General features: G+C 44.1%; 1 protein-coding gene across 4 annotated transcripts in view; it reads right to left on the reverse strand.

Moving 5' to 3' along the window:
- The window catches only part of LAMA4 (laminin subunit alpha 4), a 150,185-nt gene extending 134,292 nt beyond the window's left edge, over positions 1-15,893 (reverse strand). For 2 of the 4 annotated variants that reach the window (XM_062186635.1, XM_062186633.1), the window contains exon 1: positions 15,328-15,893. In XM_062186635.1, coding sequence (XP_062042619.1) covers positions 15,328-15,522 — 195 coding nt within the window. In that variant the 5' untranslated portion in view covers positions 15,523-15,893. The remainder of the gene's footprint in view (positions 1-15,327) is intronic. The other 2 variants (XM_062186632.1, XM_062186634.1) reach the window with 2 other exon arrangements.
- Between the last annotated feature and the right edge of the window lie 3,205 nt (positions 15,894-19,098).

Consider the following 19,098-nt stretch of genomic DNA (forward strand, 5'->3'; position numbering starts at 1 on the left):
AAGGTCCCTGCAGAGACTTTTCCCATGATTTAACAAATCTCTATAAACATCAGCAGCATCTTTGATTTCTCCCTCATCCTTGCCAGCTTGGTAGAACCTTGGCAATGATCCCAACATTTGTTCTCTCTTTTTTAGGCTACTGGCCATCAACCAAATGCAGGTCCTTCTTGCTCTCTCCTGGACAGTCACCAATGCATGACATAGGTTATCCTGATTCAGGCTCTCTGTTGCCTACTGACCAATTCAGTAGCCTGTTTCCAGATTCATGTTGACAAAGCACAATTCTCGTTGTGTTTCCCTTCTGCTCTGAAATCTTCAATTCTTCCTTGTTGTCCAGTACCAACTGGGACTATTTCCCTCTTAAAAGAAATCCTGTCTCTTTGCCCTCACTCATTCTATTCCCCAAGTTTGCTTTCTTTTCCTCAAAGGTTCAACTGAAATCCCACCTTTTGGCCGGTGCCACGGCTCAATAGGCTAATCCTCCACCGGTGGCGCTGGCACCCCAGGTTCTAGTCCCAGTTGAGGCACCAGATTCTGTCCCAGTTGCTCCTCCTCCAGGCCAGCTCTCTGCTATGGCCCGGGAGTGCAGTGGAGGATGGCCCAAGTGCTTGGACCCTGCACCTGCATGGGAGACCAGGAGGAAGCACCTGGCTCCTGGCTTCGATCAGTGCAACATGCTGGCCGTGGCGGCCATTTGGGGAGTGAACCAACAGAAGGAAGACCTTTCTCTTTCTCTCTCTCTCTCTCTCTCTCACTGTCTAACTCTGCCTGTCAAAAAAAAAGAAAGAAAAAAAAAAGAAAAAAAAAGAAATCCCACCTTTTCTATGAAGTCACCAGGGTGCTTCCCACCAAGAGTAAATGTTCCTTCTAAAGTCTTCAATAATTTTTATAACAATTTAGTTGTATAACATCACCAGTGTACATGTCTTAGCTCTTTTGATGAATTTTATTCATCTTTGTAGGATACTGGCAGTTGCTGAGAGAACAGGTACCTTTTTGCTAAATAAGAGAGAAAAAAATATTGGTGTGGATTAATCAGGTGTACCTGGACACCTAAGGAATACAGTAAGGTGGTACTATAAGACCTGACATACTATTTTCCATATTTCAAAAATAGGATTAAACATAATAGTGACATATCCATAAAAATGTGCAACTAAAAGCAAATGATAGGCCAGCACCATGGCTCAATAGGCTAATCCTCTGCCTGTGGCGCCGGCACCTGGGTTCTAGTCCCGGTCAGGGTGCTGGTTCTGTCCCGGTCGCTCCTCTTCCTGTCCAGCTCTCTGCTGTGGCCCGGGAGTGCAGTGGAGGATGGCCCATGTGCTTGGGCCCTGCACCCCGTGGGAGACCAGGAGAAGCACCTGGCTCCTGGCTTTGGATCAATGCAGCGCACCGGCCGCAGCACGCCGGCCGCAGGGTGCTGGCCGCAGCGGCCATTGGGGGGTGAACCAACGAAAAAGGAAGACCTTTCTCTCTGTCTCTCTCTCTCACTGTCCACTCTGCCTGTCCAAAAAAAAAAAAAAAAAAAAAAAAAGTAAATGATAAATTTTTCTTTTGGTCTTATTTAAAATAGAGTGATATCACTGATTAAGTTATTTTATCAGAAGTTTTACTTTGCAGTTACTTTGCTTGATTAAAAATGAGTTGCTATTCAATATATTTCATTTGATAGATGCTATAGACTGAATGTGCTTCCTCACATTTCATATGTTGAAGCTGTAACCCCCCAATGTGACCATATTTGTAGGTAGGGCCTCTGAGGAGATAATACAGGTTAAATGAGAGCATAAGCAAAGGATTTCAATGCAATAAAACTGCTGTCTTTATAGGAAGAGGAAGAGTTATCAGAGTCCTAACTCTCCACGTGTTTATGGAAGAAAGGTCATGTAAGGACGCAGCAAGAAGGTGGCCATTTGCAAGCCAGGAAGGGAGTCCTCACCAGCTGACCCTGCCAGCACCTTGCTCTTGGACTTCTGGTCTCCAGAACTGAGAGAAAACAAATTTCTGACTGTTGCTAATACCCCACCCAGTCTAGGGTATTAGCAGCCTTATCTGGCTAAAACAGCAGATGAAATGTTTGCTGGAGGAAGAAAAGAAATAGTAAAATGTGCGAATTTAAAGCACTTTGATACACCCCTCACCACCACCCTCCCTGCGTTCCAGTTTACAATGGATTTCACAGCCCACCAATGTCACAGGCATTCTCCTAGTCCAGGAGGGCACAGACTGCTTGAGTCCACTGCAGTTAGAATCACTGATGTCTTGAATGGTCCTCTGAGAATTAGGCTCTTCCTCTCTTGTGCTGAATGACTAACTCATTTTTTTTTTTTTTCAGACATGTTGTTCTATATAGTGCTTGGTAATAGCTAGAAAAGGAGTTAGCAGGCTAAGTTTCTGTTAGGTCTGACTTGAATCCTCTCTGTTGCTCAACTTCCTTTCTTTTTCTATTGTAATTTGTAGAGAAACAGTTTAAAAGGCACACTGTTTCTAAACCTTCACTAGGTTTTCCTGTGATTGACATACTTTGCCTAATCACTTCCCCTGGGGTCTTGTTTTTACTGTAGTTCAAGCTTTTTCCTCATCCTTTTTGAGTTCTTTTAAGTTGTAGGTCCACAAAATAGACTTGGAACTCTACTGAAAAATTAATGAGCAGCATAGCTGGAGACCCACAGTTATATACACATCTAGAACTTGGGTCAAGTTTTATTCCTCTCATGTCTAAGGAAGAACTTCCCAGTGTGACTGAGATGGTAAATGCAGTTTACTCTATAAAACGTAAAGGAAAGTCAAAGCTTCAACATAGCACTAATTTAAATGTTATTTACAGGCTCCTTATCTGTTAAGAGCTCTCTTGCCTTCCTGGTTGGAACTGAGAAACTTTGGTAGCTGAGCTATTCCTGAGACACTCTGAATTTTGAAACAGATGGTATGGGGGTCATTGCAACCCAGAGGTTAAGAGTGTGAAGCCAGATTTCCCAGCCATGGGTTTAAGTTACTCAACTGCTATATGACCCAATTTCCTCATCTGGGTTATATTACTGCCTTTCTCATAGGGTTATGATGAAGAATAAAATAATTACTAGTACTCATAAAATGCTTAGAACAGTATGGACACATAAACTGCTAATCAAGAGTTCAGTTATCCAAGTTAAAAGGATCTTGGGAATCAACCAGTACACCAACACCAATGGGTTAGAGCACAGGGGTACTTTAAGGCTGTTATATAGTAGTAGTCTCAGGGTTGAGGCTGTGTCAGTGTGGCCTGGAGCCTGCCAGGAGTGCAGGATGCCTGCTCTGATACAGAAGGAAGCACACATCATGATGTGAAAGCACATTCCTGCAGATCTCAGTCCCTCTAGAAAAGTACCCATTGCAGGAACACTGTTTCCGTTTCCATTTTGGGAAATTGGCCCTTCCGTCTCTCATTATCTTCTCAGTTCACACTACACTCTACACACTACATCCCGCACTCCCTGGAGATACATTACCTGATCAGGACGATTCCCTTGTTAGCAACCAAAATATCACCATCCCACCCTTCTCAGAAGAGTCTGAGCAACATCCTATCTTCAAGCAAATTCCGTAGTATGCTCTTCCCTTGCCTCTCCTCCCTCAAGGACACAGAGTCTCCAGGGGTCTCATTTCCTGTCTCAGTGTGTAGGTTACCAATGCTGGGAAGGGTTAAGTGGCAGTTGAAAATCTTCTACGTCATTCCATGTCTTTTCTCAAAACATCTTAAACTGTGCATGTCATAGGCTGTGTATTCAGGAAGTGATATTACCTTCTCAGCTCCCTCTGGGGCCTGGAACAACAACTGGCTTTCAGGCTAATTTTTTTAAAATTATTTTTTAATTTTTTAGCGCTAGTGTCTTGTACCTGGGTAAGCTGTGAGCCCCCTCACCACCAAACCTCACTATGGTTTGCTTGGCTTTACTTTTTTGCCCCTACTCTCCATAATTACATAAAAATACCTTCCTTTTCCTGGGTTTACAATTTTTTCTATATCCAATTCAAGCTGTAGATGCTGACTACAGAGAGCATCCTGAAATTCTGTAGCCCTAACATATGCCCAGGTGAGGCTCATGCTGTCACCCTTGTACCACACTTTAAGTAGCAAAGTTTTAAAGCCCTCTTCCCTGTAGCCAACAACAATTAGGGCATTCACGCACCTTGACAGGTTCCCTCACACACTGACAGTTTTGGCTTCCAGTTCACCAAAGATATTTGCTTCCAAATGATGTGTCCTGCCCAATCTAGAGCCAGATTCCAAGTTTGGCTTTTTCTTTGCAGTATCATTATGATTTGGTGGACAGTGGTGTTCTGTGTGATATAATGTGATGATTTCAGTTGGTGCTTATAATGAATCAATGTCTGTCTCCCAGTCTTCTCCCTGGATCCTATGCCACTTGGCACTTAATTATTATGAACTGACTTGTGTCTCCCTTAGTAGTGTGTCTCTTCCATTGTCATATTTTGTTATCTTTCTGTAGTGGAGTTTCCTGTTTAGGGTCATCCTGAAGAGTCTAGAAAAGTAGGTGGCAGGAACATTTATAGGTCACACAGTGTCACACCTTAGACACACTTAGGTGTTCGTTGCTAATGCTTTCTCAGAAACCTCCTTGCTGTGTCACCTTGGAGAGGCTCATTTCCATGGCCGGGCTGGTGCCCTGACCTGCAGGTTATCATCAGCCCCACATCTAGAGTTAGGAACAGGGAAAATTCCCCTATTAAAATACTTCCTCCTCCACTCTCCCCAGCAGTTCAAGAACCTGCATTTTCCTCAGGCTCTAGACTCTATTAGCTTAAGGTTTTTGATGAGGATGACAACTATTACTATATGATTCTGTTCCTTAACTTAGGTTCCCTTTAACTTGTACACACTTGGTTTATTAGACAGTGGTAGACTTTTGTGCCTAGAAGTAACCATGTTTTGGTTGCTGTGGTTGTTTTTCATATAGAGAAACTGAGGCCCCAGGAAGTGAGGGACTTGACCTGACAAACATCATCTGGTGGTTAGTGACAAAGACAAGGACCATCGTAGTTAATTCCAAACGCAGTCCAGCTCTATTTATTTCTATGAGAATCCCCTACAGATAATTCATCTTGCTGATGAATAAAAACAATAAAGCATAAAGTGGATAATCGTATATTAGAAGTAAACAATTTCCCATTAAAAGCTATCCAGACACATTCATGTCGTGACCTGTGGTTCCGATGCTAAGGATGATTAAGTCCACTGAAACAATCAGAAAGAACATAAGGCCAAAAGTCAGAAGATCCAGTCCCTAATGAGCTTTGCGTTCTTGGGAGGAAGCACCCCAACCTCCACTCTCTCTCAGCTAAGTCTCCTCAACTACAAATCGAGAGGGCTGAATCTCTAAACTTCCTTTCTAGAGCGAACACTCTCCGACTCCCTTGATTTGTTTCATCCTGCAAGGTGTACATCTAATGGTGACCTCCCATTGGCTCTGCATGTCTCCTCTGTGCTGAATTCTGTGCTGCACCAGAGGCTTCAAGGCTTGTCTCTTAGGAATGGAACTTCAGGTGTCTACTGGCATTGACCAGGAAAGGGCAATTGCAGGGAACAACATAGAATGAGGCGATTATTCATGCAATATGCGGACACAGCAGCCTGTCTCCAAACATCCACACTTTGTTCAGCCTGCAAATAATCAGCGTTTAGCACCTCATCTGGGACATGGGGATTGAGACAGCCAATCTGCTGCTCCCAGGACTCATGGCAGACCAGCAGGCAGAGGGCACGCTTAGCTTGTCCAGTTGTATCGCTGTTTATTAAAGGGAAACACACAACACCATGACTCTGAAGCTTGAAAGTCACTGTGGACTAATGCTGCTGTGGAAGAGGCAGCTTGCCACGATTTTAAGCCTTGAATTTGTGCTGTGATTCTAGATGATTCTAGAGCCTTAGCATCCCAAGATCTGAGGCTCCTTAGAAAGGTCTCTGGCCTCCAGCTGGTTGTCTATATTATTCATTCATTTGGGCTGACATTTGGCTTCCAGAGCTGCTTAGTTCAGTATGACATACTGCAATGCACTTTGTACACAGACAACAGTATTCCATGTAGCAGTCACGTCCTCAATGCTAGCTTTACGGAAGACCTCTTTGATCCCTAGAGTCTCTGATTTCCTTTAACACAATCATGCAGCTCCAGCTAAGGGAGGGAATAGTTTAATCCGCACCACGCTCTAGGGCCCTGTTAGCTGATGAGTGCATGGATTCCTGTCCCAGTCTCTAAGAGATTTGTGCTAGTGCACAGGCTGTTAATGTAATGAGATTTCGCTAACTCACCAATTCTCATGGAGTCATAACTGTGGATACTTCACTCCATTTAGGTAAACACAGCATTTCTAGCTTCAACCAAAACATAACATAAAAGTCCTGGGAGCTAAAAGACATCATTTTGCATTTTATACAGAGTACATCTGCTCACCGCTCCCCTAGATTTTTTTTTTTTTAAATAACAGAACTTGTTTCTTTATGTGCTTTTTCTTTATGCAGAGGACTTGGGCTTGAATATGGAAATTTTCCCACTACCATTCATCCTTGGAATGTTGTTTCCCTCAAGTTTCTCATGATAAAAAGACTTAGATTCAGGGCTGAACGGCTGGCAGCTGAATTTCATTAAGGCTTTGATGGGAAACTTAAGTTGGAATTACAAACATCTGTGGTTAAACTTCCCTTTAGTAAACCATTTCCCAGAATTTAACTTTACCACACTAGGAGCAAAAAAGAAAAAACAGTTGAGAAAAAGAATGCTGCTCTTTTGCAAATACAGGAGTAGAAATTTAAATATTCTTCTGTACTGTCACTATATTTCAAGGACCTAGACCTAGGCGATTTATTTGTTTTAGAAAACAAATAGTTATTTATAGATGCTGTTTTTGAACTCAAAGCATGCACTGGCAATCTGATTTTAATAGTTTATAACCAATTAAATGTCTCAATTATTCCTGACCATTATTATATAAAATATGGTTACTATGAACAAAGAAACATCCTAAATGAGGGGAATATTTCTGACATTTATTTCAAGAAACTGTGATAAATCTGATTAGAAGATTTGTGAAAAAAAGAGATCATTGTCTTTGTCATGTCAAAAGTGATGGGATTTTGTTTACTTTTTCTAGAGAGTTAAAAAAACTTCATTTCTTTTAACTGTTCAGATCAGTCAATTGTTGAGGAAAGGTAGTTTAATGAACATTAAAGAGAAGGATTATAAAACTTAACTACAGCCTCCTTCTGCAATGTTGGATAATCAGTAGTTTTGTAAGCAAAAGTTGAAAGTCAGGGTGGGCACTTGACCTAGCCATTAAGCTGCCAGTTAGAAAGCCCATGTCCATGGGGCCAGAGCTGTGGTTTACTTGGTTAATCCTCCGCCTTCAGCGCTAGCATCCCATATGGGCGCCAGATTCTGTCCAGGCTGCTCCCCTTCCAGTCCAGCTTCGGATCAGCGCAGCACCGGCCTTTGTGGCCACTTGGGGAGTGAACCAATGGAAGGAAGACCTTTCTCTTGTCTCTCTCTCACTGTCTATAACTCTACCTGTCAAAAAAAAAAAAAAAAAAAAAAAAAAAAAAAAAAAAAGAATGCCCATGTCCTGCATTGGAGTGCCTGGGTTGGACACCCACCTCCAGCATCTGGATGCTAGACGCTTGCTAATGTGGACCCTGGCAGGCAGAGTTGACAGCCAATGTAGTTAGGTCCCTGCACTCAAGTGGGAGACCTGGACTGAGTGCCCATCTTTCACCTCTTGACTCAAGTTGGCAGTTGGCAGCATTTGGGGAGTGAACCAATGGATGAGAGTTCTGTATTTCTGTATATCTCTCTCTTTTTTAAAGATTTATTTATTTATTTATTTTACAGGTAGAGATACAGAGAGTGAGAGAGAGAGAGAGAAAGGTCTTCCTTCCATTGGTTCACCCCCCAAATGGCTGCTACAGCCGGCGCCGCGCCGATCCGAAGCCAGGAGCCAGGTGCTTCCTCCTGGTCTCCCATGCGGGTGCAGGGGCCCAAGCACCTGGGCCATCCTCCACTGCCCTCCCAGGCCACAGCAGAGAGCGGGACTGGAAGAGGAGCAACCAGGACTAGAACACGGCGCCCATATGGGATACCAGTGCCGCAGGCGGAGGATTAACCAAGTGAGCCACGGCGCCAGGCCCCTCTGTATCTCTCTCTTCATCTCAAATAAATTTTAAAAATTGAAAGTCATCAAATTTAAAGAACAAAAAGATTTTGATAATAAAATACTTTAAACAAGATTCTACAATTCTTTACCGGCACAAAGATGTAGATACTAGAAGAGAAGGAAATGGGGACAGAATGAAACAACTGAGGGCTAATTTTGTTTTAGGTAGCTGTACTTTTTCATTTAAATTTTCACAACAATCTTGTGAAGCAAAAGAATTTCTATTATTTACAATCAAAGGAACTGAGCCTCTAAAAGATTAATTTGTCCAAAGTTAAAGAGCTGAAGTGGAACTCACATCACATCTATATGCCTATAAGCTCACATCCTGCTTCTGATGAAAGCTTAATTTCAAATACTGTAAGTTAGTGACTGCAAATAAATATCCCTTGGGCTGAATCTGGCCCTTGGATGTACTTAGCTTACAAGGAATTAAAAAAAAATGAGTCAGCAATTTCACTTAAGAATTCAGATTCTCTTTTCCTTTGAAAAAAGTCAAACCAGAAAAAAAAGGGATGGGGGAGAGTAAGCGCTGTGGTGCAATGGGTTAAGCTACTGCTTGGGACACCCATATCCCATATCAGAGAGACTGGGGTCCAGTCCAGTCTTGGATTCTAATCTAGCTTTGTGCTAATGTACCAGAGAGGCAGCAGATGATGGTTCTGTCTGTACCACTCATGTGGGAGACCCTGTTGGAGTTCCTCATTCCTGGCTTCAGTTTGGCCCAGCCCCCCCCCCTCCTCTCTGCATCTGTGTCTTTATCCCTGTTGCTCTGCCTTTCAAATAAATAAAAATGAATCAACTTAACAAAAAACAAGCAAAACAAAACATCCAAAGACCTGGCAATGCATCCAAAGTGATAGCTGGCCTGTGGGAAGAGGCATCCCTTTCCTTCTTCTCCTGTTATTTAGGTCCCCACAACTCATAAGATGCATTCCTTTCACTGTACTATAAGAATATGCATTTTAAAACTTTCTCTGAACCATACCACCCAGCAATTTCCTTGTGTGTATATGCTTCAAAGAACTGAAAGCAGAGTCTCAAATACTTGTACATCAATGTTCATAGCAGCAATATTCACAATAGCCAAAAGGTAGATAAAACCTGATGACTCATGTCTATCGATAGATGAATGGATAAACAAAATGTGATACATTTGTTCCTAAAAAGAATTTTTATTTTGATTTTATTTATTTGAAAGTCAGCAAGACACAGAGACAGAAACAGAGATCTCTCATTCCCTAGTTCACTCCTCCAATGCCCACAAGGACCAATGCAGGACCTGGGAACTCAATCTAGGTCTTCTACATGAGTGTAAGGTCCCAGCCAAGGTGTGCATTAGCAGGAAGTTGGAATGGGAGTAGAGCTGGGACTTGAACCCAGGTACTCTGATGCAGGATGTAGGCATCTCAAGTGGCATTTTAACTGCTACACCAAATGACTGCCCCATCACAGAATAGTATTCAGTCTTAAAAAGGAGTGCAATTCTGATACATGCTACAACAAGGCTGAAGTCTGAAGATGTTACGCTAAAACTGAAATAAGCCAGGCACACCATGATAAATACTGTATGACTGTGCTTATATGAGATACCTAGAGTAGTCAAATTCATACAGATAGAAAGCAGAAGGTAGATTGTTGGTTGCCAAGGCTGGGAGGGGGTATTAATAGGAAATTCTTGTTTAATGGATTTCCATGTGGAAGATGAGAAAGTTATGAAGATGGATGGTGGTGATGGTTGTATAAAAATGTGAATGGACTTAATGTCATTGAACACCTGAAAAAGGTTAAATTGGTAACATTTATGGTGATTATATTTTATCACATTAAAAAACACTTCCTCTGAGTGAACTGGATGGAAAACTCTTGTACTCTAAGGAATGGGATTCTATATTTTCCAGAAATTTTATAACAAATTCTATACAGTAAAGCATGCACTCTTTGGATGTACTCTTTTGAATTCTCTACTAATGGAAATCAGCATTCTAATGTAGGCGGTAGCCTCACCTGCAGGAAACATGCTGGATTATAAAGGAAAATAGGATATAAGAAAATTCCACAGTTTAAAATGACTGACTATCAGAACAGCCTTTGGTAAACTGGGAAAATAGAATGGAATTTGGAAACCTGGACAAAGTTTACCATCATCAACATCAATTTATTCATCTTTAAAAGGAGTATAATTTTCACTATTGAGTACTAACATAGCTAATACACGTAGTTTCATGGGACATAGTAGAAATCAACAAAATGTTACTTTTTTTCCTTTTATACATGAATAGTTTAAAAAGCAGTTATTAGAAAAGGAAAGAGGAAAAGAGGAAAGGAAATTATCTCACTTCATTGGTATTCCTAAGATTTTACACAACGTATGCTACTCATGTAGCAAGTGCTACATAAAAGATTTTGAATGGCATTTTTTATTTCTTCACTTTAAGAAATCCCCAAACTGACTGCAATTTTCCCTGAGTATACTTCTATTTGACCAGTCATTTCTTTCTAGACACTCTTATATAGCACTGCTTTTATGTACTCCTTCCTAGTTGTGCCACTTAGCAGGTAGGCGAGCCTGTGACTCAGTTTCCAATTTTGTGAAGTAAATTAATAATTATATCAATCCCATTCACTTATAATAAAGGTTAAAGGAAATAATTCATGGGCAATGCTTCCATCACTGTCCAGCAGGTGGCAAGTACTTGAGGAGTGACAGCGACAAGCCACTGCCATGACTGTTTCCCAATCCTTCTAAAATACATATTTAAAACACTTCTTTGGTGTTTGTTGATCACTCCAGATCTTTCTCTGGAGTCATCCTTTTCCAACATTACCTCCATGGTAGCTAGTTTGTAGCCACTCTTACAAAATGTTAATTCACTCTGCTTTATATGGTGGCTATGTATATTTTTTCTTTCTGAGATTGCTTATCTCTTAGGGTAGGTGTGGGACTATGCCTTCTTTCAATCCCTCCTAGTGCTTATTTTATTGCTCTGTTCATGGTAAAGCTTCCAACCTGCTCATTGAATGAAAAGTGAATAAAGTAATGTCTGTATACAAGAAGGTCAAATTTCCTAGTCAAATTGTTGGAATAGAAGTATAGAACGATGGGCCAGGCCAGTAACTGGAGGTCCTTATGGTGGCCTCCCTTCTCAAAGTAGGAGACCAAGAAAAATAAAGAGAAAGCAGATATTGAAATAGATCTAAAAAGTGTCTGAATAACCGTTCCGCAATCCCTCCATGGCAGGGACTCTAGCAATGTGTTGGGGGGTGAGATTGCATGTCAACAGGGAAGTCAGCAGGAAAGGTCCCACAGTGTTAGTGTTCTTCTTAGTGCCTGGTTTAAAAAAGCAGGTCAGTCAAGGTTTCCTCGGAGGGAAGTTAACACAGCAGTAATGACAATAGCAGCAAAATGCATTGTTAGGAAATAAAGTCCTGTTTTCTCTTCTCACATGAATTTGTTCAGTATGGTCAATAATTTCCCTTATTTCCTCATTTGTCTATCAAAGCAGTGACAGCACTGCCGTCCCCCTCCACCACCACCCAATTGGCCCTTTCAGCAGGATCCTTATCCCATCTAATCCTCAGAGTCTCTGCGTGGCTCCTTTCTAAGCACCGCTGTCAATCTCTAACCTAGTGCTCTTGACCTTGTTTAGCTCCTACTTCTTTTCAGTGAGCAAGAGTCTTTCTTCCCAAGGACATAGTGGTACTGGCTCCATGGGGGGAGGTAGTTCTTCCTCTCCATTGCTACACACATCCTCAGTGATTCTGCCATTTTTAATTGGTCAAGAAGAGATCGACTCCTGGCTGCTCCGCTTCCATTCCAGCTCCCTACTAATGTGCCTGGGAAAGCAGCGGAAGATGGCCCAAGTGCTTGGGCCCCTTACCTATGTGGGAGACCCAGAGGAAGCCCCTGGCTTCTGGCTCCTGTCTTCTGACTGGCACAGCTCTGGCAGTTGTGGCCATCTGGGGAGTGAACCAGCAGATCCAAGTTGTCTCTGTCTCTGTCTCCATCTCTCTCTCTCTCTGTGTTTCTCTGTCTCTCTCCTTCTCTCTATAACTCTGCCTTTCAAATAAAATAAACAAATGTTTTTAAAAAAGAGACAGAGATCTGCCTAACTTTACTTGCTGTAGTGTGTGTGATAAAATGAGTAGACACCCCTTTCTTAAATGTGAAATATTAGACTACTGAGAATGCTTACTGAAACAACCTAGACACCCCAATGCCCACACTCACCTATGGAGAATCACTGCTCTCCCCATAAACCCAGCAATAATGGTCTCAGTTAAATTGCTTGTCAAAAAGTACAAAGAAATTGGGAAAATTCTCCTCATAACCAGCTGAGAGCTACTCTTGGGTGTTTCTCTTTTCAAATTCTTTGCCTCCTGGGGAGACTTGGGCTTGTTTCACCAGGAAAGGAGGGGCTTCCCTCTGGGGCAGCCAGTGATCTCCGTGCTTTCCCTCTGCGTATGCCGTGCTTCTGTGGCTCAGCTTTCCTCAAGCACCACAGCAGGCCAGAGTCCATGCTTCCTGCTGAGGGCCCAGAGGTGCGGAGGACAAAAGCCTGCTATCAGGGAGTTTGGGAGAACCGCAGGCAGGCGCTTAGCCAAATACCTCCCACTGCCCTATGCTTGCCTTAGTATTTGTCTTCCTTCCCTTTGAAGGAGAATTGAGGAATAATCATTCATATCAATCCAATTCAAATAAAGCCAGTCTATTTTTAGAACATCCTCACATCCACAGTTTGGACCTCTCCCATAAATAAGAAGTCTGTGGTCTCTCATTTCTCTCTCTCTCTCTCTCTCTCTCTCTCACACACACACACACACACAATCTCCTGGACCAATCCAGTGAAGTAGTTGTACCATGTTATTAAATCTCACAAATATATTTGAGCCAAGGTCTGCTTACTAGCACTAAAAGGCATGGGAAACCTGCTGGTGCGGTGTTGGGATTGCTGTGGGACCACAGGCTAACTGGAGACATTATGTGAAAATATGCAGTGGGAACATAATTACCTCAATCCCTCCCTTTCAAAACCATATACTTTGGCCTTCCTGGAACAACTAGTATCTTCTTTCTTTTTCCCTGAACCAAAGGCCTCAAGTGACATTTTGAACCTATTAGACTATGACAATGCTACAAATTTAACTCTTTACAGGACATTGTTGCTGACTGGAAGAATATAGACAAACAGAGCTAGAGCAATAATAAGTAAAATAGCATCATTGAAAACATAAAGTAATAGGGATGTCTTTTAGACTTACAATCCACATATTTTTACAGTCATAACCCTAAGCATATGAAAACACTCACACTATCACACTATATCAGGTGCTTTGTTAAGCACCCTCTATGTTTTATCTCATTTCACTATCACAACTGTATGAGGTATGAAGTAGACAACAATAGCTTCTCTAATCCTCAGTTTCTTTATCTGCAATTTAGGCAACTGTAGGTCAAGGAGTCTGAAATTTAACTTGGGACCATCTGGCTGAAAGCCTGCCATCTAAACATTCTGCTATGACATCTGCCTATTTTTCCACTGAATACACGAGCATAGAAGAAATTGCTAATTTTAAGGTATCCTAAAACGCAAACAATTATTTTCTTAATTTGTTTTATAGGATGGAGTTAACAAAAAAAACCAGTTGTGTATGTGTTTGTCTCTTTAGATTTAGCAAAAATAAAAATGCCTGGGTAAATTTGAATTTCAGATGAACAATAAAATAGTTTTTACTACGGATATATTCTATGCAATATTTGAGACATGGCCAAAATTCATCGTTTATCTGAAATTCAAATTTATTTGTGCCTTCTGTACTTTATCTGCCAATCTTAGTCATAAGTGAAGCATGTCATTCAGGGACTTCCCAAGCTCAAAGCAACAGGTGGGGATAATGTTTTCCTGCAGTTCCATTCCAAGACTGCAGCGAAGGCAGCCTTCCATTGTGTGGCGTCTCCCTGGTCTGGCCTCTCCCCAGTGCCTGGGTGGGAGGTTGATCCATAGCCATGCCCCCTTTTTCTCATGGAGGTTACATTTTGCACCACAGTGAGAGCTTGGGAAACTCTGGCTTCCTCATCCTCCCAGTTTAGGGAGCAGGGTAGGCCTCACTCTGAAGAAGGACCATGTCCATGCGCCTTGTTTTTAATCATTAATAATCAACAATTGAAGCTTTATCAACAATAAGTAGAGTTAATAGCAATAGTCCAGAGATGAGTGGTTTTGGAAATAGTGTCGATTTGCGTAACTGTTTCAGTTGTGCGGTTGCTGTAGCCATAGCGTGTGTGTGTGTGTGTGTGTGTGCGCGCCCGCGCGCTGTCAGATCAATTCCTCCTTCCTTTCCCATGAACTTAGGTGACTTCATTTTCCTCCTGCTTAGCATCTCCCACGCACTGGCCTTGCTGGTGTCTCTCTAGACTCAGGGAGCTCTTAAATCACTCTGGGTTCACCTACCCTGGCCAAGTTTCTACGCTTTGGCTATGTTTGCATCTTAAACCCTCCTGAGAGGTTCAAGCAAAAGTCGTTGGGATGAACGTATCATCAACCGCACACCGCACATCCTGATCCTTCTTATTTGGGGGTGATGCTTGACTCACTCAGCTTCTGGAATAGGATGGCAGGTTTCTGCTCAAAGTGTCTGCTGGGTAGTTTCCTAACAGAGTCCCTCACCCCCTCCAGCCTGCCCTGGGGCTGGAGACCTTGAGTCTAATTCAAGACAAAGGGTCGGTTCTGCGGCATCCTTCCCTCCATCCCGACAGCCCCGAGGAGCAGGAAGCCAGTGACCGGGCAGACACAGCAAGTGCTGTGGCCCTGCCCAAATGCCTCCAGTGGGGCACACAAGTCACAGGCGCTGACAGCTGCTGCAGTCCAGGTGAGAGCCCAGCAGGAGACTCAGAGAGGGCGCAGGCACTGAGCCACTCTGAGTTGCAAACACTAAACTTTGCAACACACCAGGTCCAAATCAACTCAGTAAAACTCTCTTTCCAGTTTCTGAACTGCCCTAGTCAGTCCAGCCGAAGCCCTCACGGCAGTGGGGAAGGGAGAGAGAAAGGGGCGAGTGCGGCAGGGGTGGCGGGGCGCAGGTGCCCCAGCAGGGGTGTTAGTGGCAGGGACACTGTACCTCGACAGCAGGCGGCAGGCGTCCCGGAACCACGCGGGACTCGCTCGTCTCGGGCGGGTCTTGCCTGCCCACCGCTGAGCTCCCTTCAATGTCAAAAGGAAAAGCTCCGTCGTCCCCCGACGCCGCGCTGGAGCAGGCAGCGCCCCAGAAGAGCCACAGAGGCAGGAGAGCGCGCCAGGCAGAGCCCGGAGCCATCCCTCCGCGGACCGCAGCGGGGCTCCTTGCAGGGAGGCGCTCGGGCTGCGGGTCTTCTGCGGCCCCCGGAGTGCGGCGCAGCCTGGCGTGGGTCACCGTCCCAGCGTCCGCGGTGTCCAGATGAGAGAAGCCCGACAGCGACTTCGTCAAAAAAGGGAGAGTGAGAGTAAGCGTCTCTCTCTCTCTCTCTCTCTCTCTCTCTCTCTCTCTCTCTATCTTCTCTCTCCCCCTCTTCTTCCCTCCCCCACCCCCGAGGCTCTGGCTCCAGAACCTACAGAGGGACGGAGCCTGAAGTCAGCATCCAAAGGAGGTAGCGGGGAACGGAGGAGCCCCGCGAGCTCCAGCCGCCTCCTCCCGGGCAGGGTCAGGACTGCGGGCCGCGCGGCTCCGGCTCCCTTCCCACGCCCATCCTCGCCACTCCCTTTTCACCTTCCACCGCCAGGCCCTCCCACTCCAAGCTGCTTTTCTGACACCCAGGTCGGCCTCTCGCTGGCTGCCTCCCCTCCGGGCCCGGTTTCCAGTGAGCCCCTCCCATACCCCCCAGGACTGCCAGATGAATATTCAGCTTTTGCAGTGGCTTCCTCCTAGGTCTTATTTATTTAGTCAAGGTGCCGGATGTTTCATTTATAGTTATCTGAATCTTTTATGTGGGCCCGCTGGTTTGCAGGAAAGTGGGTGGAAAAGGGGATCCGGGCCAGAACCCCAGGCAGGCAGAGGAGCTCCGAGGACGCAGGGGGGCAGGGTGCCCGCTTTCTAGAGCAAACTTTCTCGTGTGCTGGGGAGGGACTGCTGCCTCTTTGTGCTCCTATCTCGTCTGGAGAGAGCGGCTGGACACCCCTCTTCCTGCCCACAGTCCACACCCAGGGGGCTTGGGAGAAGAATATCTTTCACTACAGAGCTGGAAAATGACTTCATTACTCAAATGCATGAACTTTTATTTACAAAGAACATCTTGTTTTCAGCCTAAAGAGGTGCATTGTGAGGGACCTGAAACAAGGCTTGCAGTGTATGAGCCTGTCAAATATACTGCCCACAGCCCCGACCTCTTCCTCTTGGCCTGCAGTCTCAAGCCTACAGCATCTGTCTGAATCCTGAAAGCTTTCCAAGGCTTTGGGAGTAAGTAGCTGGGCTACAGTTGGACCAGGGGGCACTTCAGCAGACCTGCTGTGGCCGCCAAGGCTGAGAGGTACCTGTGTTGACATTGGCTGCCCGCTGGGGCTTTAAGCATTTCCCTGAGACCCATGCATAGTGGAAACATGCAGTGAGACACCAGACAATGGCACCCAGGGAAGTTTCTAGGTGTTTGAAATCACAATCATGCAATAAAGCATTTTCCTAAAACCTAAACGTTATCCATTTCCTAAATCATGTTATCCAAGGGTAAAGAAAGCCACGATTATTTTGCACTTTTGTGCCTAGCATGTGCTAGATACTTGGCCAATGTTATTGTGAACCTCACAGTATCCCTGCTGGGGGCGTGGGGGTGGGGCTATTATTTTTTCTTTATATAATAGAAGAAAGAAAGGTTCTGAGAGAGTAGGATATTTGCCCAAGGTCACACAGCTGGTAGAAAGCTGAGGTGAGGTTTGAATCTGGGCCTCACTGATTCCAAACTTTCTTAACATCTATACCACATTGAGACTCGCAAAATAAAGACCCACAAATTCAGAGGCAGGAGAGAGAGAGAGGCACTCCTGTTTGTTGAGTGCCTCCTGTGTGACAAAAATTTTGCATGGACTATTCATTCATTCTTGTCTTTGTGATAATCCTGCAAAGTGGGTATTGGAAGACACCCTTGACAATGGGGTAATAACAGAAGTATTAGCACAGCTCAGGTAAAAGTGATGGGAAGGTCCTTGAGGTTGAGTGAGAAAATGTGTTATGAAAGTACCAAAGCTGGAAGAAGTGAAAAGAGTTCTTTGGGATTCCATGCTGTTTGTGGTATTTTCACTTGAAGATATAAATCTAGTCTGTAAGGAACCATTAAGCTACATTGTGTTCATCTTCTTCCACATACATTCTTCTACTTGGCAGGCTTACCTACGTAATTAAGCCAAAGAACTTAAAAATGTATGGTTTGGTTGGTATTTTTAGAGACTTATATTGGGAAAGAAGATCACTAGATCCTGAGAACAATAATGCTCGACTCTCCTGTCCCATACTCCTTGTAAAAAGGACATCAAAAATACTGTTAGATAGGGCTGGTGTTGGGGCTGGCGCCATGGCTCACTTGGTTAATTCTCCGCCTGCAGCACTGGCATATGGGCGCCGGGTTCTAGTCCTGGTTCCTCCTCTTCCAGTCTAGCTCTCTGCTGTGGCCCGGGAGGGCAGTGGAAGATGGCCCAAGTGCTTGGGCCCCTGCACCCACTTGGGAGACCAGAAAGAAGCACCTGGCTCCTGGCTTTGGATAGGCACAGTGCCGGCCATGGCGGCCATTTGGGGAGTGGTGAACCAAAGAAAGGAAGACCTTTCTCTTTTTCTCTCTCTGTCTCTCACTGTCTATAACTTTACCTGTCAAATAAAAAAATATATATGACCACATGGTGTGTGCCATGTCCTAAGACCTAATCATGATTTAAAAAAAAAAATAGGGCTGGTGTTGTGGCACAGCGGGTAAACCCACCTGTAATGCAAACATCCCATATGGGAGCCAGTTCGTGTCCCAGCTGTTGCTGCTAATGGCCTGGGAAAGGCAGCAGAATATGGCCCACGTATTTTATGCCCCTGCCACTCACATGGGAGACTGAGATGAAGCTCCTTACTCCTGGCTTTGGCTTGGCTCGGCCCTGACCTTTGGGGCCATTTAGGGAGCGAACCAGCAGATGGAAGATCTCTCTGTCTTTCTCTCTTTCTTTCTCTGCAACCCCTTCAAATAAATAAATAAATAAATAAATAAATAAATCTGTAAGAAATACTATGAAATATATTTATCATTCTGACTTCAGGTACAGAATGCTTCGGCACACTCATACTGATTGTATTTGTTTTTTGAAGGATTATATCCTGTTTTTTAGCTGTCAATCAGATGCTGTTTACTGAATTGGTACCTCTTCTCCCTGCCCAGCAGGTCAGGTTCTGTAAGAATGCTTGAGCAAAGAGGGTGTTGGTTTAAGATCTGAGAACATTTAATTTTTGATTAAGCATATGCTTCCGATTTTTCCACTTCATCTTCCTCCTGCAGGTACAATTGCTAGGTTTGAGGCAATAGGGCACGATCCACAGGAGCTTGGGTTTTTGTATGAAATAAGACAGGGTTCAAATCCTGGCCCTGTTTACAGCGGTTCTGGGAGATGGACACACAATTTCTTCTCTCTGAACGTCAGTTTCCTCATCATAAAATGGGGACGATGCTTCCTCTGTCACTGTTCCTATGAATAGTAAATGAAATCATGTAAACAAAGCACTCCTACAGTGCTCAGTGAATGCTGTTGAATTTTGCTATTTCCAAGTCCTTACTAGGAACAGAATGGCTCTTTAAAGAGGGAAGGCAGCCGTGTTTATTTATCCTGTGACTCAGGTAACCTCCCGTATGCTGAGAATAGCCACTCCTGTTTCTGACAGCCCCTGGGCCTGTCC

This window comes from Lepus europaeus, chromosome 3 (assembly GCF_033115175.1).
Source record: "Lepus europaeus isolate LE1 chromosome 3, mLepTim1.pri, whole genome shotgun sequence".
Lineage (NCBI taxonomy): Eukaryota > Metazoa > Chordata > Mammalia > Lagomorpha > Leporidae > Lepus > Lepus europaeus.